At 35.2% G+C, this 27,281-nt stretch overlaps 1 protein-coding gene across 1 annotated transcript in view; it reads left to right on the forward strand.

Annotated features, from left to right (window-relative positions):
* The first annotated feature begins 7,222 nt into the window (after positions 1 to 7,222).
* Positions 7,223 to 27,281, forward strand: part of ODF2L (outer dense fiber of sperm tails 2 like) — a 36,755-nt gene continuing 16,696 nt past the window's right edge. The window contains 11 exon segments of the mRNA XM_043460776.1: positions 7,223 to 7,422; positions 14,050 to 14,218; positions 16,099 to 16,231; positions 17,121 to 17,188; positions 17,190 to 17,244; positions 18,647 to 18,706; positions 18,833 to 18,904; positions 19,448 to 19,564; positions 22,853 to 23,038; positions 25,443 to 25,552; positions 26,318 to 26,453. Coding sequence (XP_043316711.1) covers positions 14,106 to 14,218; positions 16,099 to 16,231; positions 17,121 to 17,188; positions 17,190 to 17,244; positions 18,647 to 18,706; positions 18,833 to 18,904; positions 19,448 to 19,564; positions 22,853 to 23,038; positions 25,443 to 25,552; positions 26,318 to 26,453 — 1,050 coding nt within the window. The 5' untranslated portion in view covers positions 7,223 to 7,422; positions 14,050 to 14,105.

Here is a 27,281-nt window from a genome sequence, read left to right on the forward strand (position 1 = left end):
AATTAACCTCTAGTGACAGGAATTAGAAAATGGTTATCTCGGTGTGCACATAGGTGGTGAGAAGGAGTGAAGGTAGTTTTGGCTGATGAACTGGAAAGGAATACAAATAAACTTTCTAGGTTGATGTAAGTTTCTAAATCTTTGTTTTAGGTAGTGGCTTTATCAGTGTATCTGATCATCAAAACTCATGTTCTGAACATTTAATATCTGTTTTGTGCACTTTATTGAATGTACATTTTAACTCAGTTTAAAAATGACCTGTAGTGATCAGGAAATAAGTAGTTATTAAAGGCAAGCCTTTGATGAGAATGGCAGAAATGAAGAATACAAACATTATGTGGTGGGTTTGATCTTTATCACTGTATTAAGGGGCTTAAAGAAAAATGCAATAAGCTCAAGAGCTGGATTGGATCCCTGGGTTGGGAAGATCCCCTGGAGGAGGGCATGGCAACCTACTCCAGTATTCTGCCTGGAGAATCCCGTGGACAGAGGAGCCTGGAGGGCTACAGTCCACAGTGACCCAAAGACTTGAACACAACTGAGTGACTAAGCACAGCACAGCGGTCAGGAAGGCTTCTGTGATTGCCTAAAAACATCACTGTGGGTTGCTGGGATGACATGGTGGTGTTGGTTTAGTCACTAAGTCATGTCCAACTCTTGTGACCCCAAGGACTGTAGCCCACCAGACTCCTCTGTCCATGGGATTTCCCAGACAAGAATACTGGAGTGGGTTGCATTTCCTTCTTAAGGGGAACCTCCTGACCCAGGGATCAAACTCACATCTCCTGCATTGCAGGTGGTCTGTTGCATTGCAGGCAGATTCTTTACTGCTGAGCCAGCATACATATCTAAATCAAATATTAACACTGTGAAGAGCTGAGTTACAAAGAAAGTTGAACAAACAAACTGACAAGGTGAAAAATTAAGGCAATGATTGAGAAGGAGCTGGATCTTGAGAACTGTAGTGAAGCTGTTTGGATAGACTTAGATAATTCTGTCATCTTGATACACAGACCTTACAGAGCTTTGGGCTTTCTGAAAAACTCCTCCTTCCCTGTCTTATGAGGCTGGTCCTGTCTTTTTAGAAAATTCTGAAATAACATCGGCTGAGGAATTTACCTTCTTATAACTCAGTGTTATCACTTCTTTATCCTTCTAAACCAGTACCACCGAGTAGAAATATGTGAGCCATATACACATTTTAAAATTTTCTAGTAGCCACATTAAAAATAGTAAAAATAGTTAAAGTATAATGATATATCTTATTTAATTCCATGTATTCAAAATACTATCATTTAAACATGTATTCAATATAAACTTATTAATGTATTATTCAGTCCATTTCAGTCACTCAGTCGTGTCTGACTCTTTGTGACCCCATGGACTGCAGCACGCCAGGCTTCCCTGTACATCACCAACTCCTGGAGCTTGCTCAAACTCAAGTCCATTGAGTCGGTGATGCCATTCAACCATCTCATCCTCTGTCGTCCCCTTTTCCTCCCGCCTTCAATCTTTCCTGGCATCAGGGTCTTTTCCAATGAGTCAGTTCTTCACATCAGGTGGCCAAAGTATTGGAGTTACAGCTTCAGCATCAGTCCTTCCAATGAATATTCAGAACTGGTTTCCTTTAGGATTAACTGGTTTGATCTCCTTGCAAGCAAGGGACTCTCAAGAATCTTCTCCAACACCACAGTTTAAAAGCCTCAATTTTTCAGTGCTCAGCTTTCGTTATAGTCCAACTCTCACATCCATACATGACTACTGGAAAAACTAGCTTTGACTAGTTGGACCTTTGTTCACAAAGTAATGTCTCTGCTTTTTAATATGCTGTTTAGGTTGGTCATAGCTTTTCTTCCAGGGAGCAAGCATCTTTCATTGCTTGAAATGAAGCGTCTTTCATTTCATGGCTGCAGTCACCATCTGCAGTGATTTTGGAGCCCCCCAAAATAAAGTCTGTCACTGCTTCCATTGTTCCCCATCTATTTGCCATGAAATGATGGGACTGGATGCCATGATCTTAGTTTTCTGAATGTTGAGTTTTAAGCCAACTTAATATGTAAAATCAGTGTGTATTTTGCACTTAAAGCATATCTCAATTTGAAATAGTCACATTTTAAATGTTCAATAGCTATAGGTGACTAGTGACCTCTGTATTCTCCATATTGAACCAAGGTTTCTTAATGTCATCACTACAGACATTTAGCCTGAAAAATAATTTTTTTTTTTTTTTTTTTTTTTGATGTGAGGGCTGTCCTGTTCATTTAAGGATGTTTAGCAGCATCCCTGGCTTCTACTCACCAGGTGCTGGTAGTACTCTCCCACAGCTCCAGTTTTGACTCCAAAAAAAGAAAAAAAAATGTCAAGAACCACTAGTATAGATCTACAGAGTTGGCTCTCAGTATATTCTAGGGTATAAGTAAAAAGTCTGGCCTAGGAAAAGGCTTTCACACAAAACATAGCAAGAATTTGCTTATTTGTGCTGGCAGAAACCTATTGAATATGATAATGAATTCCAATGGTGTTAGAACAGGCATGAAAGAATACAATTTTTGATGAGACAAAAATGTTTAATGACTATACTTTACCAGAGACCATAGATTTTTCATGAGCATCTGGGGTGATTCTAAAGATTTTCTTTGTCTTTTGGTTGAAGCCTGGACTCAGTGGTGGCCTGCACTTAAATATAGTTGAAATGCTAGAACTCTCTCAAGATGTTTTAGAGGATTGATTTAAATGATTTAAGGAGATAGGATAGTTGGAACAGGTTTATCATGTGTGACCCAGTCATCCATCTCCAAATATGTCCTGAAAAGGCCCAAAAGACCTTCTCTTCACTAATGCATGGAGAAAATAGTGGGGAGGAGCACCAGAATCCTTTCACAGCACTGTAGCTGCTATCCTCTAAGCCCAGGGATGAAATTAGGAGATAATGCCATTTAATGGGGTCCCCAATTCCCTAATACACATAGTAGAATCCAAAAATGGCAGAGATCAAATGACCACACTTAACCATCAGAGATGAGGTAGTTGTGGTTATGGTGATAGGCAGGAGGGCCAGAGCAGTAATTATAGTCATTTCACTGAGAGGCATCTTTAGCTGTGGATAATTGATCATGGTGTCCCTACAGCGAAATGGATGGACAATCTACATGATAATGAAAAATTGATAGATATGATGAAGAGAGACCTAAACTTCATCACCTTAACGGAGATTTACAATATCTTATCATTGGCTTCTTAACTCATGGCTATTAAAATAGGAAGCCCAGTTGGAAGCTTTGGAACTGCCTTTTCTACAAAAGGAGTAAACCAAAAGCAATACCATATTCCTGGGGAAATTCTAGTGATTAGTGCCAAAAGCAAAGACTCAAAAAATGCAGGGTGGTGATTCTCACCACACTCCCATTTAATTTGCCATTTGGCCTGTGTAGAAGATGAATGGGTTGTCTAAAATGTTGATTCCTAGCGATTCCTAGGAATTAGATGCAATTCTTAGCACCTAATATGCAGATATCACTCTAACAAATGTCTTTTACTCTTCCTAATATGCATGGAACAACTGAAACTATTCAGTTTCATTTGGAAGTGAGAGAATGAAGGAGAATTTATTTATGTAAAGCTTTAATAATTCTTTCACTCCTTCTCATAATTTAGTGTGCAGGAACCATGATGATTTTATCACCTTATGGGACATCACTTTTGTCTACTCTATTTACGATAATGTGCTGACAAGACCCGATGATCAGGAAATAGCACATACCATAGATGCCTTGTGTAGTAAATTGTCTCCCATAGATGCTATGGACCTTGACACTATCTCATTCAGAGGTGGAATCCCTCACATTTGGCCTGACTCTCTGATATATTTTAGATAACAAAATGCAGCGGAAGAGATTCTGTGTAACTTATGTGGCCATAGATCTGCAGTTTCTGCCTTTGTTGCTTGGAACACTTACTCTTGGGATACAGTTGCCATGAGGAAAACTCAGGTATCACACAGAGAGCCACATAGATGGAGGGGGAAGAGGTCTTAGCCTCTCAAGTGAACCCACCAAGTCACTAGATACGTAAAGTCATCATGGATAGTTCAACTTCAGCTACAATCTGGTTGCAACTTGGTGAGAGACCCCAGGTATTGCCACATGGACCAAAAAAAAAAAAAAAAAAAAAAAAACACCCAGCTGAACCCTGCCTGAAGTTCAGAACAAATAAAACAGTGTTGTTTCAAACCACTAAGTTTGATAAAACAACAAAAGAAAACTAAAACAAATTGGAAAGAACACATATGATTTGGGGGTGATGGGGAGGGTGGTTTAAACTCTGTGACAATTCAGAGTTCTGATACCTCACTGAAATTTCTGGGGTCCAAGTGGTCTGGGATATATTTGCTTATTCCCTCAAAATGAAAGTAGTTTCAATTTGCATCCCTTTGGATCATGATGTTGTATTGGCTAGGGTCACTCATTTAGCTGTATTCACCTGGGAACAAGGCTGTGACTTGAAAGTCAACTGGCCCACAGGTCTAGCACCTCAGGTGAGAGGCTCAAACAGCTAGGATATGGCTAAGTCTCCTTCCTCAGCAGGGTAATTTGATTTCTTATATGGTTTCCAAGAGAGGAAAGCAGAACCTTCTAGGTCTCCCAAGGCCTAGGTCTGGAACCAGTCTAGGATCACTCTTTCACTACACTGTATTGTTCAAATTCAAGAGGAGGGAAAATAGACTCCATTTGTGACGTGTGTACAGGCCTGAGAATTGTTGGGAGGCCATCTTTGGAAACAGTTTATTGTACCACCAAACTATTTTTTAAATTGCTTTTTTATTTTGCTCAGTATTTCTATTCATTAAATATCTTTAACCTATTATTTCATTGTTTGCTATTTTACATTATAGTGTACATTTGGTGCCATGAGGGGAAAAAAAAAAACAAACATAAATTTTATCCAGCACTGCTGAGGGGGAAAAAACAAACACATAATTTTTATCCAACTCCATATTGTTGGATCCTACACACAAATGTCCCACTAATGAGTTTAATGTTTATTAGGCATTTGATGTTTTAAAATGCTTTATATCAGAGGTTTGCATACTACGTCCCATAGGCCAAATCTATTCTGGTACTTATTTTTGTAAATAAAATTTTATTGCAGCACTGACAAGTGCTTATATATCTTCTATGGCATCTTTTCTGCAACAGTGACAGAGTTAAGTACGACAAAGGCTGTATAACCCACAAAATTGAAAATATTTACTGTGTGACCCTTTACAGAAAAAGTATACTGGCCTTTGCTTTAAATTATGCAGAAATCCTTGGCAGATTGTTTCACAGGTGGTCAAGTATTTAATGATATTTGGGGAAAGTGGGGTTTTTGATGGACTGGAAAGTTTTCCCATTATGTAAAAATGGAATAAAAGATATTTCTATCCAAAATTTCACTATCCAACCAGATTTCAGGAACAGACTAGAGTCAGATAATGAGGGATTCCATATTTACTTTACCTGGACAATTCAGTTAAATAGGTCAATATAAGAATCTTATGTAATCATTTTGAGATTTTTGTGAATGTTTCCTCTTGAATGTTTATACAGGTGGTAAACAACAAAACAACAACTTATAATACCAATACAATTTAAATAAGTATTTTTCTTAACAAAAGCCTAACCTCTGTGTACAGTTATTTTTCTATGACAAGTTAGCAAAGTTAGTTAGAATCCTAGTTTAGCGCTAGAAACGCCCCAAGAATTATGCTTCTTGGGCTTCCCAGGAGAGGGCTTCCCAGTGACTCAGTGGTAAAGAATCTGCTTGCTAATGCAGGAGACATAGGAGACTCAGGTTCAATACCTGGGTCGGGAAGATCCCTTGGAGTAGGAAATGGCAATCCACTCCAGTATTCTTGCCTGAAAAATCCCATGGACAGAGAAGACAGTCCATGTGGTGTTGCCAAGAGTCGGACAGGACTGATACGAATCATGATACAGCCTATAAGCCATGCTGCAACTAGAATGTATCCACAGCTGCTAGAGAAAGCCAATCTGTTCTCATCCCAGCTCAGGTAAGGTTCACCAAGGGGGTACATAGAATGATGAATACGGATTCTAATGCTGGGATTTTAACCTAGCTGTACAGTCTGAAACAAAAGCTTGTGGTGCAGAAAGCGCTTCCCAGGTAGTGCTAGTGGTAAAGAACCTGCCTGCCAATGCAGGAGACATAAGAGAGGGGGTTCAATCGCTGGGTGGGGAAAATCCCCTAGAGGAGGGCATGACAACCCACTCCAGTATTCTTGTCTGGACAATCCCATGGATAGAGGAGCCTGGCAGGCTACAGTCCATTGGGTGGAAAGGAGTTGGCCATGACTGAGGGACTGAGCAGGCACGGTTGCCTCAATTTTATTTGTCTTCTTTTTTTCAGGTGAGAAGACTAGCTCAGAGAAGTTGACTTGCCAAAGGTCATGATCCATCAATTACGTACTTACAAGTGCAGTTCCTACTGCTTTTTAACATTAGCATATATGGAAGTTAATGTATTGTGAACTTGTGCTGGGGTTGGGGGTCGGGATGGGGGAAGCATTGTTGGAATCATCAACGGAAATTGTTCTTTAGTGAAACCAATAAGTGGTATGCCACGGTTAAACTACTCAGTTGATAAGTTTATTTGTGAACCTAATGTGATGCCCACGATTTTTAACGTTAGGTTGAAGCGCTGTTTAACTTTTTTGTTTTTTAACTTTTCCAAGTAGAATTTTGCCTTGTTCAATTTATAAACGTATCAGCAGGCTGTAGCACCGATACAAATAATCTGAGACCCGAGAGACGGCTAGGAGGTAACCGTCCGGATCTCTCACTTAACAGGACAAAAGAGGCCCAGAGAATTACCTCGGATAAATGGCTTTTAGCTGTTTACATTTACAGTGAACTTTCTTCAAGTCGCGATTGCCTTTTTTTTTTTTTTCAAATTTCCCCCTTTAAAAAACAAAAGGAGGGCACTTTTGATGATTCAGGCCTACTGTCAGAAGATTTGGAATGCATCGGCCTTATTTCCCTTTCTGGGTGAACTCAACAGTTAAGACTTTCGGTAACTATACACGAGTGCTACCCTTCTCTTAAAACAAAAGGTTGGGGGTGGGGGAATTTACCGGGAGAAGCAATTCAGAGACAGGACGCCTCCCTCGTGCCCCGCCCCCTCACTCCTGACAGCAGCAGCCGACGCCGGCGCTCGCTTTCCTGAACTCGGCGGATTGGCTGCGCCGCTGCGGACCCGAGCGAAGGGGCGGGGCGGCCGTTGCCAGAGAAGCTGCTTGCTGGTTACCAACTCGAATTCGCCTGCGTCTGGAGTCGCGTCCTTGCCTGCCTTCCTAGCTTTCATCCACTGCACTGCCCCCCGCATCCTGCTCCCTGCTGGCCCACCCAGGGCTGGAGAGCACAGGTATGCTCGCCAGGGTTTGCACCAACGTTCACCCAACGTCAGCCTTCGGGGCCCCTGCGGACCCAGTGGCGGCCTGACGTCACGGCGGCGTGATGACGCAGTGGTGGAAGCGACGGCCTGCTTTTGGAGGGGAAATCGTGGGCTTGCGCGGCGGAGGGTCGGTTACCGCGGGTGGCTTTAAGGGTCCCGGGTTGGGGCCGTGGCCGTGGCGAGTTACGGAAGTGAAAGGCCCTCGCGTCCACCCAAAACTAACCTCAGCCCCTTTCTGCCTACACCTCCCACTCGCAGCCTGGGCTTGGGAAAGGCAGCGAGGAAGGGTGTGGTCCCTGGAACAGCCTGGCAGATCTTAGCGAAGTGGGCTTGTCCAGGACGGAGACGTGATCCAGACGGCCCTGGTAACGGCAGCCCTTCTTTAGGAAATACTGCCCCTTCACATATTCGGCTGATTTTGAAGTGCCCACTATATAATATGCCAGGCTCTAGTAGGCTCCGGGGCTCCTTTAGTAAAGAATACTTCAGGCCTCAGGAAATAATTCCTTTTTCAGTGTCCTAGATTTCCAGTCTCTATTCTTTAAAGTGTATGGTTTGGACAAGTCACTGACTTTCCTGGTTTCAATTGCCTTATTCGTAAAATGAGGGGGGTAAGCCACTTTCGAGTGGTTGTAATAAGAGATTTAAGTTAACCAGTGTCAGGTTTTGAGTAGGTGGTCGGTAAGTGGTGCTTGTTTAGTGAGAAAACCATAGCCAGACTTGGCTGGTGTTGGGGAGCAAGTATGGCAAAGACATTTTTCCTAACACTTCACACACAGTTAGGTTTCAGGTGTTTTTGAATGAATGAGGGCTTCCTTGATGGTTCAGTGAATGAGGTTCTTGGAGTAGTTTTAAGTACCACTTGGTTAGTTATGGTTTAAAGAATAGACTGCAGAAAGCCTGTCTACTTTTAAAATGAGTTTAATACCCTCCTGCTTACAATAAAATTGTCACGGTCATGTTTGTTATGATCCTTAACAGCCAGGTATCCATTTTCTTGCTTCTCTCTTTCTTCTTATTTCAAAATTGATGTGTATTAGTAAGGTAGTTTTGCATCTGAAACTCCCAAAGGTATGAGAAAATGGCTTTGTTTATACCGCTGCTAATCACTGCTTAGTTTGTGCAAATGATTGAGACCCTAGAAGCTGGGTATAGCAATGAGGTTAACATAACATCGATTCCCTTGGGCACAGTTCTGTTGGAAGTCAATGATGGTTCCCCTGGGCCCTGGCTTAGTAGAACTCAGTCAGTTTTTTACTACATTGAAGATGATTTTTAATAATTCTGCAAGAATGATTTTTGAAAGAATTATTTTGAAGTTGAGTTGATTCTGTTACAGATAACTCTGAGAATGAAAAAATAATACGTTTATTTTTGAAAGTTTTTTTTTGATGTGGACAGTTTTGAAGTTTTATTGAACTTGTTACAGTGTAGCTTTTGTTTTATGTTTTGATTTTTTTGGCCATGAGACATGTGGGATGTTAGCTCCCTGACCAGGAATTGAACCCATACTTCCTGCATTGGAAGGTGAAGTCTAAATCACTGGACAGCCAGGGAAGTCCTAATACACACTTTTAAAAGATTTTCTTCAAACTGGTCTAAGTTAATTTTTGTATTTAACGGGATAAGCAGTCATTTTCTGCAACTTAAATGTTGAGCATCCATTCAGATGGTCATGAGTAAATAAGGGGTTACATTTGATCATTTCCACACTGTTCTCTTGCTTTTCCTGTAGTCTAATTCCTTCATTGTTTTCCGTGGTGTTTTGTTTGTTTGTTTTAATCACCAGCAGGAGCAACTTTTGATTTTTAAAAAAATTTTTGTTGTAAAACGTTGAAATTTCATCTGTCTTGGGACCTATTTCTACTCTCTTCCATATGCCTAGTCTATTTTCCAAAACACGACTGGATTTATCTTTAAAAGATGCACTTCTAATCTGGCATTCTCCTGCTTAAAATTATTTAATGGTCTGTCTTAACCTTTTGGGAAAAAACTCAAGCTCTTGAACTTGGCATAGGATTACTGCTTTCATGTGTCCAGTCAGTCTCATCTTTTGCCAAGTGCCCCTTCAAATCATGTTCTGCCATGATTCCTTGTTCTTACTGGTACTTGACTCTCTATCTGGAATGCCTTTTTCTTTTCCCTTTTGCCAACCTCAGATGTGTTCTGCTGGACTCCACTGCGGATTCACCTCTGGGAAGTCTCCCAGGATCCTGCTCGTTGCTTTCAGAGTACCCATTGAGTCCCTTATAACCTTCAGCACACTGGATTTTAGTTGTCTGCTCTCTGTCTTTTCTGGGACTTCCTAGGTGATGCTAGTGGTAAAGAACCTGACTGTCAATGCAGGAGACATGACACATGGGTTCGAGCCCTGGGCCAGGAGGATCCCCTGGAGAAGAGCCTGGCAACCGACTCCAGTATTCTTGCCTGGAGAATCCCATGGACAGAGGAACCTGGCAGGCTGCAGTCCATAGGTTTGCCAAGAGTTGGATACAGCTGAAGTGACTTAGCACGCTCAGAGTCTTCTCTCAAGTTAGACTTGTCTGTGCCTTCAAGGAGCTCAGTCTTACTCATCCTTTATTTCCTTGTACAGAACAGTTTTCATTTTTAAAATCTAAACTGAATTTATAAGAGTATTATTAAAACACTTATAAAAGAGAAGTTTGTATGTTACTTTCAGCTCTGTAAATTCTTATGTTTTAGTAACTGCTGGCTTTTGATTCAATACTGAGTTCTACCACTTCCTTACTTATAAACTTGAGCAAGCTATTTAACCTTTCTAAAACTTGGTTTCTTCATGTGTAGCTTTGGGATGTTAATAGAAACTATGTAGGGTTTTTGTGAGGTGATGTTATAAGGTAAGTTAATGCTCTGTTGATAAATGGCAGCATGTCCTCATGCTGTTCATGTGTTGAAGGGAAAGAAAATGTTTTATTTTTATCTGATAAAAGGATACTGACTATTTAGGGTGAAATGGTACTCTGAAGACTTTGGTCCAGTCTTCTGGGTAATTGGGTTCTCTATGAGGCTTGCTTGATCTCTTAACTGTTTCAGGTTGAATAATAAATTATTTGGTCACCCTCACTTATATGTTGGAACCTAACCTATGCCTCTCACAGTATTATGTAATTTTTGAGGGTAAAGGGTGACGAGTATATTGCCCTCACAGATTTAGTAGCCATTTAAAAATATTACCATTTATAAAGCAATTAAATTCTAAACTGTGTAATTCTGAAAATATTATTAGATGTTTAGGATTCTTAGTGGACTGAATCAGTCAGAGGAATATTTTGAGAAGGAGGGAGGACTTGTGCCTTGAAAATATGTATGTATCCTTTATTTACAAATCAGACACTCTTCCTGTCAACTTTTTTCTCGATATTATACAATCTGCAACCCTTTTATTTTTAAATTTCTTTATTCATTGGACAGAAGCATTATCTAATTTTCAAAGTTAATCTCTATATCAAAAAAAATGCTTTTTTGCAATTTTGATAGCTTTCACTCATAAGATATGTTTTCCATCTCTGGCTATTTTTACTCTGCCTAATTCCAAATACCTTTTTTTTTTTGCTATGGAGTCCAAAAAGCTATACAATTACTTCTAGTAAACTTTTGACTAGTGTTTAGTGAGGGAAATGAGTAGCATTTCTGTATCTAGTTGCTGTTCTTTGCTGAATATTTCATAGTGAATTTTTCAATATAAGCTGCATGCTTTTGTTTGACGCTAATGGGAACTAGTTTTCCAAGGGGTAGTATTTGGCAAAACAAAATGAAATATGCAAGATTCATATGCTTTTTTCTTCAGAGAGATTAGTTTTGAATGCATATTTGAAGCTGATTAGTTTGTATAGAACAATGTAGGTGCTATGGAAGGTCATGGACTGGGATCTTTCCTTTCTGTGATCATGGCAGCATCATGGTCCCTGAACAGCCATCTTTCAAATGCTTGTTGTTGGTCAAAATGGAACATTGTTTGGTGAATGTAGCTGGGTTGCCAGAAACCCATGACTACTCCTGGAAAAGGCTTTAAATATATGCCTTTTGGGTAGAAGACTGAAAGTCATTTCTATATAGGAAATTTAATTCTTTAAACGTTAAAAATATTTTAAAATTGCTGTTCTTTAGGGATTTGATCATTAAAAGTGTGTGTGCCAGAATATGTGTCTTTGTTTCACCATGAGCAAATTGGACAAAAGTTTAATACATTTGTAAATTGGCAGTTTATTCTACACAATTGATGACATTTCCTTGTGAAATATCTGCTTTTTTTCCATGCAAGAATACATTTGGTGCACCAAGATGATAGCTTTTTTTTTTTTTTATAAAGGCAAGACTTTTTATGTTAAAGAAAATTATTACATTTTTTAGCATACATATGTTTCTGCTTATAGTATCATCACAACACAAAAATAGTGGAGTACCTTGGAACCTCTCAACAATAATTTTGAGAACTTCCTGTATTCCTATATATTATAAGTGAATAATCCTACATTCATTTCCCACAAAGCCAAGCAAGAACTTATTAAAGTACTAATACCAAGCTGAATCTTTTTTAAAAAATATTTCTTTTTCTTTATTTATTTGCATGCATTGGGTCTTAGTTGCTACATGTAGGGTTTTCGTCGCTGCATGCGGGATCTGTAATTGAGGCATTTGGGATCTGGTTCCCTGACCAGAGATTGAAGCCAAGCCCCCTGCATTGAAAGTGTGGAATCAGCCACTGGACACAAGGAATTCTCAAACTGAGTCTTAACCTCATAAAATGTTTTCAATACATTGAGGATCCTTATCCTCTTACACTGATTTGTAAACTTTTGTTTTAAATATATGGGCTATTGTTCTTTTAGTGATCCCCTAAAAGATGAATCAAGGGGTGAATAGTTATAAAAAGCATCAGTCTTGATTCATCATATTTGTAAATTACGCCAAGCCTTGAGCCCTCTCCTTCAGTTATTGCTTAGCTTTTACAAGGCTTATAGGTGCTGAGGATTCTAGTAAAGAAGAAATTTTTCTTGAGATTTCGTTGTACAGAGAGACAGATATTTAAACAAGTTAATGGGCAAAAGATAAGTACCAAAACTGAACAAGTGAGTAGATGATAATTTCCTTGATTGCAGTGACTTATCCAAGCATATTCGTTTTCATCTTTAGCTTTGGTTTTTCATTTGATTTTGTATATTCATGAAAGAAAGTGAAAGTGAAGTCTCTAAGTCATGTCTTAGAGCCCACAAGGCTCCTCCGTCCGTGGGATTCTCCAGGCAAGAATACTGGAGTGAATTGCCATTTTCTTCTTCAGGGGATCTTTCCAACCCAGGGATCCAACTCTGGTTTTCCACATGTGGGCCGACTCTTGACCATCTGAGCCACCAGGGAATGCCTGTATATTAATATTTTAAAATTTTTTCTGGACTACCAGTAGCTCAAAATATTGTTATGCCCTAATAATAGATGTTGCATATTTGTAGCAGTCACATAGATCATCTTAGACTATATGTATCTTATTCTGCATTTCCATTTTGACATGAGTTGCTAGTGTTTAAAAAATATGAGCATGCTTTCATTGGCCTATATCCTAAATATCTCTCTGATGTAGAGAATCTTCAGACAAAAAAGAGATACATTTTTTATAGACATTTTAAATGATTTCTGAATTGCTAATTAAATATTGTGAATACTTTTCAACCTTTAATTTCACATCTATCTAAAGATTTGAAAATTCTTGAACATATGTATTTTATGATACAGAAAATTAAAAATAAATTATAAGGAGCTAAAGTATCTCTGTAACAATGCAGAAGACCTTAAGTATGATGTTTGATTTTGTATAAACAGAATCAGGGAGACACATTTCCTTATATTAGAATTGTGAAAATACAGTCTTAATGATTGCCAAAGCACTAATTCATTACTTAAAATGGAATAGCTTTGAAGAAATTCATAAATGTCGTAAATTTAAAATTCACATTTTAAAATGACATCTCCAAATTTGAGAGAAAACAATTAGATTATTTATTAAGACTTAGATGCAATATCATCTGTCCATTCAGCGTCACCAAAGAATATCCTAGATTGAACTTTTTTTAAAGAATAGGATTTATTTGTAGAAATAAGTGAATTTAATGTTGAAAAGTCTACTTTTAAAAAAGCCTTTATCTTTGCAGCTACTGTTGCCAAATACTTTCAAAAGTATCTTAAATTTTTACTGTTATAGGCATGAATAACATTCATTTCTTGTTAACTAGATCTAATGAAACTGAAATTGATAGTTATTCTATGACTTTTATGTCCATTTTCTAGTCTGTTTGGATCAAGATATTTTAATACTTTAAGAAATAGACTAATAGTAATTTCTACATTCTTGTGAGTATGTAGAAAATAGTGACTTTTTGGAAGCTGGCAGTTGACAATTGTTGAATGATTGTGCTATGCAATTTTGATACTATTTTAAATTAGTATCACAACGAGTAGCAGCTACAATTTGAGTTTTGTCTGTGAAATATTTTTCTTTTATGCCTCTTTAGGATTTTTATCTTATATGGTGATAACAGAAAAAAATAATCTACTGAAATGTTTAGTAATGAAAATATTTCCTAGGTTTCAGCTTATGTGGAGAACTTGCTGTGGAAGCCACCTATAAATCCATTTAATTTATGGAGGAGACTGCAAGTGATGGAAGTCATTCAGAAGAACTCTTTTCCCATTTTGAAAGTAGATCAGAAAAAGAACATTTACCACAGGATGCCAGTGAAAGTCATCTCAGCTGGTATTCTCAACAATAGCAGGGGATAACTTAATTTTCTTGATTTCAAGGTTTCATATTTTGTCCATATTGTAAACTATTTGAATCAAATATAGCATTCTTTCAAGGATATCATCTAACAGTCTAGTAATTGATATTTATTTAATTTGATTACAAAGTACTTATGTAGCAGAATATGGCTATTTTGAAATTTTAATGACAGCAATTAAAATTGAAAACATTACCTATAAAAATTTATAAAGTGTATACCTTTTTACCTAAGGTAAATGGAAATATAAATACCATGTAATAGTGGAAATATAGTTCATGAGTACTAATTCACTGTCATTTGGTATATTGCTATGTAACAGATACCTGTCATACTTTGCTTCTTTGATATGGGGATGCACTTGTTTTTTGTATGACTCATTGCTCCCCAAAGTGACAATCTTAAAATACCGTGGTTGTTGCTATGGATGGTATAGTGCAGCTTCTAGTTATAAATGAAAATAATGTTTGGTCATATATAATTATTTTTGACTTTCTGTACGTGGTTTCTAATAATGATAATTGTCTTTTGTAGCCAGCATTCCTTAGGCCCATCATTTTAAGCCAGTGGTGCTTAAGACAAAAATGTATTTCTTAGAGACATAGCCTCTAAGATGCCTTTCATTGTTGTTGAGCCGTTATATTATGTTCCATAGAAGAAAAGTGGTGTCAATTAAAGAAAGACACAGTGCTTTCTTGGAATGCTTGGAATTTTATTTATAAATACTGTAAAAGCCCCTTCAAACTTATACATAATTTTTGTCCAAATGACTCTGCTCATATAAAGATTAAATAAAATAAATTAGTGAAGGTTTTCTCAAAGCTTCTTTATACTCAAAATCCAACTTCTTTGAGTCACTTTTTAACTCAGAGTTCTCTCTGCTATTAGGAGTATTAGTGAAATGGTATTTCTTAAGCACATCTATATCTGAAATGAAAATTATTGGTGATGGGCTCTTACTTACAGTATACAGCAAGCCTACCTTGGAACTTGCTTCTAGAATGTTGCTAAACATTCTTACTTCAACAACTCCTTCAAGCCCTCTGTGTGACCCGTCTTTGCTAGAGATTAAAAAAGTGCTATATGCCATCTCTGGGATAGTCTTCATACTATCTGATGCTCATTCTATAAGTTTTGGACATGTACAAGAGATACAGCTCAAGACGGCTTCCAGACTGACAAAGATTAGTAAGAAGCATCCCTATTTCGGGACGTAAAAGTATGAACTTCTTGTTCCCCCCAAGAAATGCATCTTATAGTGATACACAGTAGTGTAGATAAAACATAACCAAGAAAGCAAATATTACCAGTTTCATTTTAAATGATAATTTTTATAAAACCAAATGTGAAGAATTTTTAGGTGTCTGGAGCAGTTTAGTTTTTTGTGTGACAAGTGAGTTTAGCTTACACATTCTTCTGGAGGAATTTTTTTGTGAAGAACCATAGATTTCAATAAGGGATTGGAAATAAGGGCTAGAAAGTCAGATCTTTTGTTTTTGGACTAGGGAGAAGGAAGGGAAGAAAAAAAGACACACATTCACATAAATCATTTTACAAACTGAAGAAGAGATGTTGAATAATTATCAAATAGCACAGTGATACATTGCTGTTGGTAGTCTTCATATTTTATACATCTTAACATTTTAGAAACTGTCTTACCATTTATAGTTATGTGTAGGAAAAATATGGAAGTATAGGAAAATTCATACATTGTCAGTGACAGTTCAGTGTTAAATTTTGCAGAGCAGTATATGGAACTGTAATACTTAATCAAGCTATGCTTAGTTTGCACAAAAAGTATAACAAATTTATGTAACAGTTTTAACTTAAATTTTCTTTGTGCATATCTAACTAGCCTAAAGCAGGACATCCAAAATGAGAAGACCGAATTGGAAGCATTATTTAAGGAAGCCGAGTTAGCAACTTGTTCTGCAGAATTACTTCTGCCATTATTTAAGGACACCATTGAAGAGATTAGTTTTGAAAATGTGAGTATTTGACTAGTGAACATCCAATAAAATGAGGAGCTAGGATAACACTCAGAATGCATTAACTGAGGTCTCATATCTTATAGTAATTATGCTCACACACTGGTATTTGATATAAAAAATGCAAGTTTATCAGTGTTCTTTTTTCCTATGTCATTAATTGCAATTCTTTTCGTCAAAGATAATCTCAGGAATGCACTTGATGAGAGGCCGAGCTAGAAACTGTGTACCTCAGTGCTTGACTTACCTGGAGTTGAACTAGAGCCAACTTCTCTCAAGAGTGAATTTAAAATATTCTGAGAGATGAAATCAATTTTCTATAGTACTATGTGGAATAAAAACCTCTATTCTAAAATTACAGTGTACTAAAGTTTGAGTTAAGGGCAAAAAAATAGATTGTATAATATTAGTTTTATTATAATAAATTCCTGAAATATTTTAGGGTTTAAGCCCTTATTTTGATTTCATTTTACTTTAGTGTACCACGTAACAAATACTATTCACTGCTATAAACTTGGCAGATTTTACTACTACTATGTGCAAAAGGGGGCCTCCCTGGAGGCTCAGTGGTAAAGAACCCACCTGCCAATACAGGAGACCTGTGTTCGATCCCTGGGTCAGGAAGATCCCCTGGAGTAGGAAATGGCCACCCACTCCAGTATTCTTGCCTGGGAGATCCCATGGACAAAGGAGCCTGGCGGGCTCCAGTCATGAGCTCCATGGGGTCACACAGAATTGGATGTGACTTAGTGACTAGACAATAACACCAAGTGCAGAAGAATGATTGTTTTTTCTGGGAAAAAGTATTCTTTGCCAATAGTAGCATTGCATTTTAGAGTGTCTTAATGCAATGTCTTAAAATGTGTTTGTGGCTCTTATATTTTGTCAGGCTAACTTTTCTGCATCCAATTTGAAGATTTCTAAACAGATGGAAATATTAACAATAGAATTAGACACTTAAATGTGTAAAACAAACTTTAGAACATCTTCTTAGAAAGACAGAATACCAACAAGTAAGAAATACTAAGCACTACTTCAATAGTGATATTTCTCACTTGAAGGGTATATTGGTTCTTGAACTGTAGAAATTAAAATATTGGTATATTTGAAATGGAAATGATTCTTGCATTTTTGTTTGAAATGGCAATCATTAACCCCCACTTTCAGTGTTTCATGAGTAGTTTTACATGAAAGCAGCATATTTTATAGCAAATACATTTTTCTTTTCAATCTCAAGAACTTTCATTATTTGTTTTACTTGATTTCAGTTGATTACTATAAAAAACTCTTGGAATTTAAGCTCTTGTATTCATTTTATTTATGCATTCATATATTCCTTTCTTAATGGTTTTATTGAGATCTAATTCACATACCATACAGTTCACTGATTCAAAGCGTGCAATTCAGTGATTTTTGGTATATTCACAGAATTGTGTAGTCATCACCATCAGCCTTGGAGCATTTTCATAACTACAAATAGAAACCCTTAGCCCTTTAGAATTTTGCTTCTCATCCCCATCTACCCTTCCTTTATCCATTATCTGCTTTTTCTGTATCTATGGATTTGCTAATTTCACATATTTTTTATCAAGTGAGTGAAAGCAGCTCAGTTGTGTCCCATTCTTTGCAACCCCATGGACTATACAGTCCATGAAGTTCTCCAGGCCAGAGTGGAAAGCTACTGGAGTGGGTAGCTTTTCCCTTCTCCAGGGGTCTTCCCAACCCAGGGATCAAACCCAGGGTTCCCACATTGCAGGCAGATTCTTTACCAGCTGAGCCACAAGGGAAGCCGAAGAATACTGGAGTGGGTAGCTTATCCCTTCGCCAGTGGATCTTCCTGACCCAGGAATCAAACCAGGGTCTTCTACATTGCAGGCGGATTCTTTACCACCTGAGCTATCAGGGAAGCCCTGATATTTTATACAAATAGAATCATATGGTATGTGTGACCCTCAAAGTGAATAAACATTTTCTGCATTCTCATTTAAAATATCTACATGGAATTCTTTTATTGATTTGCTGTAATTCTTTGAAATATTTCTTTTTGCTAGACTTTAGATTGCTTATAATTTTTACCTGTTTACAAACAGCATTGTGGGCCTCCTTTATATACAAGGTTCTTATGATTTTTATGTCATTGGCTTGTACTTTATGAGGCATTATTTAGAAACTAATTTTATAAATTGTGGACAAAAATTGATTTGAAACACTTAAGCAAAAATCTTTCTGGTTTTTAACTTAAAAAAGCTGAACTATGCATAGTAGTTGTCCATATTAATTTCTTTGAAAGGCAGCTATGGTCACCACTATATGCTGCACCACATTAGTTTCTTAAGTGATGCTTAATCCACTGTCTGCTGTTGTGTAGAGAAATATAGCTTGTGAACACTGATTAATAACTTCTTTTTTCCACAGAGAGGGGAAAGTTTATCCAACTTGTTAGAGAAACTAACTGATAATGAAAGTGAAAACATTGTAAGTCTTTTATACTTGGGAGTCTAGTTTTTTGAATTTTTTTGTTTATATGCTGGTCAGTTTTATAAAATTAGCCAACATTACCCAAGTTGTGATATTCTAACTTTTACATTATATTTATTGAAGAATCTTAAGAACAAAGTACTTGAAAAGGAGACCTATATCCAAGAACTTTCTTCTTTGTTTCAGAATGAAAAGGTAAGCAAATTTTGAGCTTAATTCATCATATTTTCTTAATATTGACTCCTTCTTTCTCTTCTTTCCATGCTGGCCTCCTATTTATCCTCATAAATAGACACAAAGATTTTTAGGTTATTTGGACTTTTTCCCCAGTTTTATGTATCAAATATAGCATCTTAATTTTTTAAAGTTGTTTTTTCTTTTTAGATTTTTATGATGCTTCATTCAGGGTACTTGGCATAAGTCAGGGACCTATGTATAAATATATATTTCAGTTTTAGTATAAATTAAGGTATTTCTGTGTTTGTAGGATCATTTTAGACATATCCATGATTTTACTTAGGAGGGTAGATAGGAACTTGTAACAAGAGATAATTAGGAGTTATTAAATTATAAAGGGGAGTAGGAAACATCCCCTTGATTTTATATAAAATCCATTCGTAATGGGAGTGTTGTACTTTGCTCTTTAGCAAATTTTTAGATCATATCCAAGTACTGTGAAGTTTAATATTGTAGAGAAATACATTAAATAACACATTTTTGTTTTGTTTTCTCTTATAGGCAAATGCTTTGAAAGCAAGCCGTTTTTCACAATCAGTGAAAGTAGTACATGAACGACTGCAGTCCCAAATTCATAAAAAGGAAGCAGAGAATGATAAATTAAAAGAACACATAAAGGTTATAAATACTCATCCATTTTTATAGTTTTAAGTGCTAAAAGTAATGAATGACAATATAGTCTTAATTCTGGAATTTAGTGGATTTGAAAGAATTTAAGTGTTGCCATGGGAAATCCATATTTGAGGTAAATCTTAACATTTCTGGTCTTTCTAAAGATTTGGCTGCAGATCCTAATGTGAAAATGCCGTCTCTGTTTAGTACCGATCTAGGAAGGATTTGTAAAGATTGAATTACTTAAAAAAATCTCTCCTATTATTAGTTAAATTATATTTATTTGGAAAAGCTATTAAATATAAGAGAAAATTAAAATAACTTTAAAATACTGAAGTTATTAATATTTGGCATACGGTCATCCCCTTTTATGTGCCTATAATGTACTTAAATACTCTTGCACTTATTTAATGAGACAATAATGTTTATTATATTGTTTTTGTTACTAATGATAATAACATTAAGATTAGGTAACCTAGCATTGGTGTTTAGATAATCAAGTAACCTGTTATACAGCTTTTTTAGCAGGGTAATTAAGAGGAATTCTCTGGTTTAAACTGCATAGTTTAAATATTCTTGTGGAAGCCTCACAGTCACTCTTTGAGGTGAGAGTTCTAGGTTGCTTTGATATGACACAAGCTAACTGGATCTACTGTCATTTTTGCCAAAGGAAAAGAAGCAGTGCTGCCACTTTTGAAAGAGAAGTGTACAAAGACAAACCCCACTGAGTGTGAGGACTTCTGTGCGGGATTTCTGTTTGCTTTTATCTTCCTGAATCATGGCAGATGCCTGTAGCCCAGGCACATGTTTTTCACGACTGCATATCGAGGGTTGTTTTTTGCCCATGAAAGAGACATTAAGCAGACTTATGTGAGATATAAATTTTGTCTTTTGTCTGCCTTTAGGTGCTTTTTAGCACTTTCCCCCAGAGATTCCCTGTGTTCTTTGCATCTGTGTCTTAGGGCACTGGAGATGAACTAGAGTTGAAATGTACTGCTCTGTCATGGTAAATATAAAAGAATACATGTAATTTAACATCCCAGATTATCTACTACAATTTATCTTTTCTTTTTTTTTAAATTATGTCTTTAAATAGCAGTTAGGAAGTTCTTGAAAATATTTTCTTCAGTTTAAAAATGAAATAGTAAAAATTTTTTTAAGTTAAATTAGACAGTTCCTTTTTATATTCATGATATTTAGGAGAGCAAATATAAGGCTATAAAATCCTAAGATTTTGCCATCACATTCACCTGTCTGATACTTTGAGTTGACCGTCTCTTATAAAATTCCATTATTTAGAAATAATTAGAAGTTGAATTAGCTCATGGATTTTTTTTACATTCCTTCTAACACAGTTTTGGAATTTATTTAGGGTTGACAAGTTTTTTTTTTTTTTTTTTTTTTACAAATGTGTGCACAGTGAACTAACTAACTCAGTTTGCCAACATAAATCTCATTTTTTTTAGTACTGTTGATGACTCAACAATTATATTAGGTCTTTTAAATTTTTTGGTTATATTATAATTCTTTGAGAACTACCTTAAAGATACTTTGAACTCATTTTTCTTTCTAGATCTTTAAAATATGTCAATTAGAGTTAGAAGATTTTCACATTTTAGAAGAGACAGAATAATTATCTTTATAATATACTGCAAGTATAATTCTTTGGGAAGAGGAAAAGGCAAATAGTTGGTTTAAAATATATATCCGTTCATTTGGCAAATGACGGTGAAGGGATTATTTTGAAACTATAAAAATAATTTGATAGTTTCAGCATACTTCCTAATAGTGGTTGAGCATGGGATTTGATAATCTAGTAGAAAGTCTTGTGGATCCATGTTCAAAAAAAATCTATTTCACCCTGTGTTAAGTGTGCCTGTCATTCATGATGTGATGATGACACCCTGTGGTTTCTTAGAGAAAGTACAGCTGTTTTTCTTGGGTTGGGGAGGGTTCTTCCTTTCTCTCAGCCGACTTAATTATATTGCGATTTGTTTTCCCCAGCTACTTATTAAAATGGAGTTTTTTAGTTTATAGAGATTTTTAAAAACACTTTAAGAATGTTTTGCTTCTTCTCTTAGTTTGTGAAGTTACTTTTCAAAGAGATCAAGTCTTTAGATCCTGTTTAAGATGTATCTTTTAAACTCAGTTTTACTGAAAGTTAAGTGTAGTTTTTTGTTGATCATAAGGTAGAAAAGCTCCATCTTTTACTGTAACTTCTTTGATTTTTTTTATTGAAATGATTGTCCAGGAAATGAAAGACTAAAAGTTAAATTCTTTAATAATTTTGCATTCTTTTCAGAAACACAACTTTTAAGAAACATAGAAATGTTAAAACCTTAAGTCTTTAAGGTCTTAGTTAGTACTCAGATGCTTTAAAATACAAAGTTTTAAGATAATTTGAAATGAAAACATGAGTTATCACACTAAATCATATTCATCATTAAACCAACCTAATATTCTGTGTTAAGTTATATCCCCAAGAGATATGTAAGGAAAGTTATGTCAATTAACATTATCAGACTCAGTGAATAAAAACATGCCTTACCTTTGGGTAAAAAGATAACCAAACATCTTTTTACCCTTAATGACTCTTGCTGATCTGGTAGTCATTTCTCAAACCCTGTGTGGTCTTAGAATAATAGCTTCAACAAATAGCTTACTACTTACTGGGCAAAGTAGCACTTTTATTGTCTTGATGTAACTCTTTCAAATGTCAAGACTTCCTCCTTAATTCTAGTAAATTAAAATATAGCAAATAAGTTTTTGTTTATCTCATTTATACTCTTCATGATCTATAGATTTTGATTATATAGCCTTTAAGCATTTATAATTTGAACTGGAGTCCTAATATATTTGGGGAGCTATTGATTCCTTTGAGCTTTATGTATCTACTGTTTGAATTGTCTCTGGCTTAATTACATTTTTTTTTTTTTTTGATTTGCAGTAACTAGTAAGTGCTATATATAATTTCTAGATGTGAAACTTAAAAAAAAAAATTCTAGTTAATCAAAAAGGTTTTAAGGGAATTAGTGTTTCTGCCATAATCACCAGTATTAGCATCTTTAGTAAGAGTAGTATTAGTTTTATATAGGTTTATACATTTTAAATTTGCACTGTATAACTGGTTACAAATAAACATTGGTGAAATCACCTTTCTTCACTGTTTTGCTTTTTACTAAACTTTTTAGTCCTTTTGATAAATTCTATGTGGACGATTACTTACATATTTTAACAATGTTTATGTCAACATTGGCATTCTAAAATAACTTAACTACTGCTGATATTTTTTAGAGCTTAGAAACCCAAATATCAGAATGGAATTTGCAGTTGAAAAAGAGTAAGTATGAGGCTGTAGCAATGAAAGAATCAAGTAGGCAAAAAACTATTGCTCTGAAAAAGGCATCCAAAATTTACAAACAAAGGATTGAACATTTTACTGGAGACATGGAAAACCTTACTTCCCAAATTAGAGAGCAGGTGAGTTATATACATTCTTCCTTAAAGAATTGTTTTATGTACTTAGTTTATGTACTTAACTTCGTAATGCTTAGTATAATTATCTTGTTGGAAAAACTTTACTCATACTAATTTTGCTTTAGTCTTTATTTTGAAAGATTACATAAAGTGACAAATTTGCCTGTTGAATTACATCAGCATTTCCTTGGGACTTTATTTAAAGGATACGTAAGTCCCAAAGCATCTGTGATTAACTAAGGGTTGTACCACTTCATACATACTCACCCTTGGAAATTTACATTGCATATTAACTTTAAATTAAAGTACATTAACAAAGGCTCTGAGAAGGCCTTCAACATCAAGGAGGGTATTGAATTCAGAGTTTTCCACCACTTAGTTAGCTGCGTGAATTCTTCTATTCACAAAGTAACTCTTAGAACTGATTCTGAGGAGTACCAGTTTGGGAAATGCTGATTTGTATTATTAGACCATATGACTTTATTCAATAATTCACTTCACTTAAACTCCATAATGCATTTAAATACACGTGCTGATGTAAACCCACCATGTGAAAGTTATCTTTGGGTTTATTAACACAGTTGAAAATTGACTTAGTGCTTTGTTTTTGATGAATTGTGTTTATTCAATTACCAAGTAATAAAATATTTACTCTTTTTAAGTACCATTGGTATCCCACCTCTTAAGAACTTAGATATGAATGAAATGAAAACAGACTTGCATAAAAGCTTATATAAACAAAACAACCTAATATTTTATAAGCTCAACTATGAACATTAAAAAACTCTTAATATTTAACCTACATTCAGAAGAATTTAATTAGAAAAAAGACTTGAGGACTAAGTGCAAGATCTGTAAGGCTGAAGGCCTAGTTGAATGCCTGAAAATATTCCTGTGTGTTAAAAACTAATGGAGTCATTAACATTCTTGGGATTTTCTTTTAACTAGCACCATGTCACTCATGCCCCAGATCATAGTATAGGAAGACTTTGCCCCTTGTTAGCCTGGTGACTTTGGGTAAGGTACTTAACCTCTCTAAGCTTTAGGTTCTTTATCTATAAAATAGGGGATGATAATACTGCCTGTCTCATATAGGAATAAATGAGAAAATATATGTCAGATGCAGTGTCTGTCAGACTGCGTTTTTGCCACGTTAAGCTCCTTTCTATTCCTCTAATGCGGGTAGTGTGTTTGTTTCACTGTTCTATGCTGTTGCTGGCTGTAATATTCTTCTCAGGTTCTGTAATAGCTGATTCTTTTAAAAATCATTCTGGTATCGTTTTACTTGACATCTCTTCACAGGGGCCTTCCTTGACTACTCCTTTTGAAATAGCCCCACAACAGTTAATCACATCAATGTCTTAAATTTTTTTCTTAGCCTTATTTTATAGGCAAAATTTCTAAATATCTTAATTTATATTCTAATATAATTGCCCAACATATCCTTCATAATGCATATTAATATTCATTTACATGTAATATAAAAACAGAATACTAGTCTTTTTTAAATACATTAAAAATATTACTGTAAAAATGTAAAAAAAAATTGTCTCTCACACAGTAGATGTTGAATAAACACTTGTTCAGTGATAGGAAAGAAGGAAGCACCCAATAAATGTAAACTGCTCATATCGCTACTTCTAAGTCTTCTTGTTAGTAATTATGGGCACCGTTGTCATTCTAGTGAATTTGTTTTTCTTTAGAGAGGGGGCACAATGGCTACAGCTCTTTAGGTGTATTTGTAAAGAGTAGATTCATTTGACAGTTATTTGTTGAGAGTCAGTAGGGTGATCTATACAGAATAGCTTGGCATACAACTATCATATGACCCAGCAATTTCATTCCTGTGTATTTATCCAAAAAAGCCCAAAAAGCTAATTAAAAAAGATATGTAGCCTAAAGTTCATAGCAACATTATTTATGATAACCAAGATATGAAAGCAACCTAAGTATCCATTAACAGATGACTGGATAGAGAAGATGTAGTGTATACACACAAAGGAATATTACTCAGCTATAAAAAATGAACTTTTGCCATTTGCAACAACATGGATGGACTTGAAGGGTATTATGCTAAGTGAAATAAGTCAGAGAAAGACAAGAGTTCAATAAATATAAAGGGAGTTATTTTCAGTAATTATGAAATATTTTTTGAAAATAGCTCCACTAACATCCTTAAAATGTTAAGTTGGAACTGTTATTATATGCATATAAACTAATAGTATTATAAAGTCATTATTAAATTTTACTTTAATGTTTTCCTGTGTTCATATCTGTACACTGAAATTTTCTGTAACAAAAGTTCCATAACTTATAGGGCGAGGGTTTCCTTGTTAATAATGTGTTTGTTTTTAGAACAAAACTAGTGTTATTAAATTACAAGATGAGTACTTTATGTATTTTTTAGGAAGCCAAGTTGTCTGAAACAGTTTCAGCTTCCAATGCCTGGAAAAGTCATTATGAGAAAATTGTAATAGAGAAAACCGAGTTGGAAGTTCAGATTGAAACAATGAAAAAGTAAGAAAAAAGAGAGTCCTTTTACTGTTTTATAAGAAATGTTTAAAAAAAAAAAAAAATGTTTTCAGTTCTTTCCTCTTTGAGTAGTTTATATATGGTTCCTATGAATTACATATGTAAAGCTATTGTCTGATTTGCTGTGTTTGCTATTTATAATTTATAAACTTTTCTTACTCTACTTTAAAAATGCAGTTAAAAATTATTACCCATTAAGATTCATTTTATTCACAAATTATTGATCCTTAAAGTGTCTTAAATGCATAACAAAGAAAATCTGAGTAAAAATATGTATGTTTTATATTTTGTTATTTGTTATTAATAAGTTAACAATAAAGAACTATACATTTGCTTTTGAATGTTTCACTTTCTGTATATTTTCTTCAACTTTTTAACTGAAAAGTAGTATATATTATTTGCTTCTAAAGATTACTTAATATCTTACTTGATCCTTTTATTTATCTCTTTCCCAAAATTGTGTGTATGTGTATATGCATGTATGAATGACAGAAAGACAGGCCTGCCTGTGGATCATAGTTTAGATGTTTTACTGACTAGTGAAGAGAATATTGTGTACTCTTTCATTAGTGTCATCCATGGATAATTATTTCTAATCAGTTATTCAGGTAGAAGTAACCTTATAGATTATGGTTTCCTAATTCCTTTGTTCTGAGTGTGATTAACTTTTGAAACTGTACAAAGAATAACTTCAGAAGCACACTTAAGATATATATTGTTTGAATTAAAATTTCTATGGCTTTTATAAAGGCAAATCATTAATCTTTTGGAAGATCTGAAGAAAATGGAAGAGCATGGAAAAATTTCATGTGAAGAAATTCTTAGAAAACTTCACTCAATTGAATATGAAAATGAAACTCTGAATCTTGAGAATACAAAATTAAAGGTATTATGTGTTTGTGTGTATGTATATCATGTTGTATAATGACAACTTAGTCCTTTGTAGAAGTAGCTTGAAGTAACATGTTTAGAAGTATGCTGTTGTATCATTTATCTTTTATGTTTCTCAGAGTTTTGGAATATCATTATAATAAGTAATTCTAAAACTATATCTTTGTATCTTTATATACTTATATATGGACAATACTTATATATTTAAATGTTTACAGTTGTGTACACAGATACATGTAAAAATCGTTTTTAGTTGTACTGAATAAGATTTATGAAGCTGAATAACTCTCTTTGTCTCAACCTAAGAGAATTTATTTATTCTCCAATTTTAGCAGTTTAGGTGAATCTCCAAAATTACATTAACTTTAATGCATAAGATTATTTCTAGGTGTCATGGTTATGATAGGATATGGCCTCAGGCTTGGTCCATTTGAAACCAGAAAGTATATTTTTTGGCTGCTTCATAACCAGAAAGAATTTTCCAACTTAATCAAATCTGAGGGACAATTGAGTTTTATGTACCAAAGAAAAGATATAGAAGCTTTTATACTTCTTGAGAAAAGGGATATTTGAGTTCCCACTCATAGATATATGTAACCTGATGAGACCTGATTAAAGAGGATGACATCATTTTCAGTTCCTTAATACTGTTTTTGGAGGACAGTAAATAGAAGACAAAAAAAAATCTGTTTACAGGAAAAAAGGCGAGATTTGGCAGTTCAAAACCAGAGTGGCATCAGAGAACTGAGCTACTTTTTAGCTCTCTACCCTGCCATTCAAATGGGTGATGGGGCTCCATCCATTATATATCCAAGATTCAAAC

This window comes from Cervus canadensis, chromosome 2 (genome assembly GCF_019320065.1).
Source record: "Cervus canadensis isolate Bull #8, Minnesota chromosome 2, ASM1932006v1, whole genome shotgun sequence".
Lineage (NCBI taxonomy): Eukaryota > Metazoa > Chordata > Mammalia > Artiodactyla > Cervidae > Cervus > Cervus canadensis.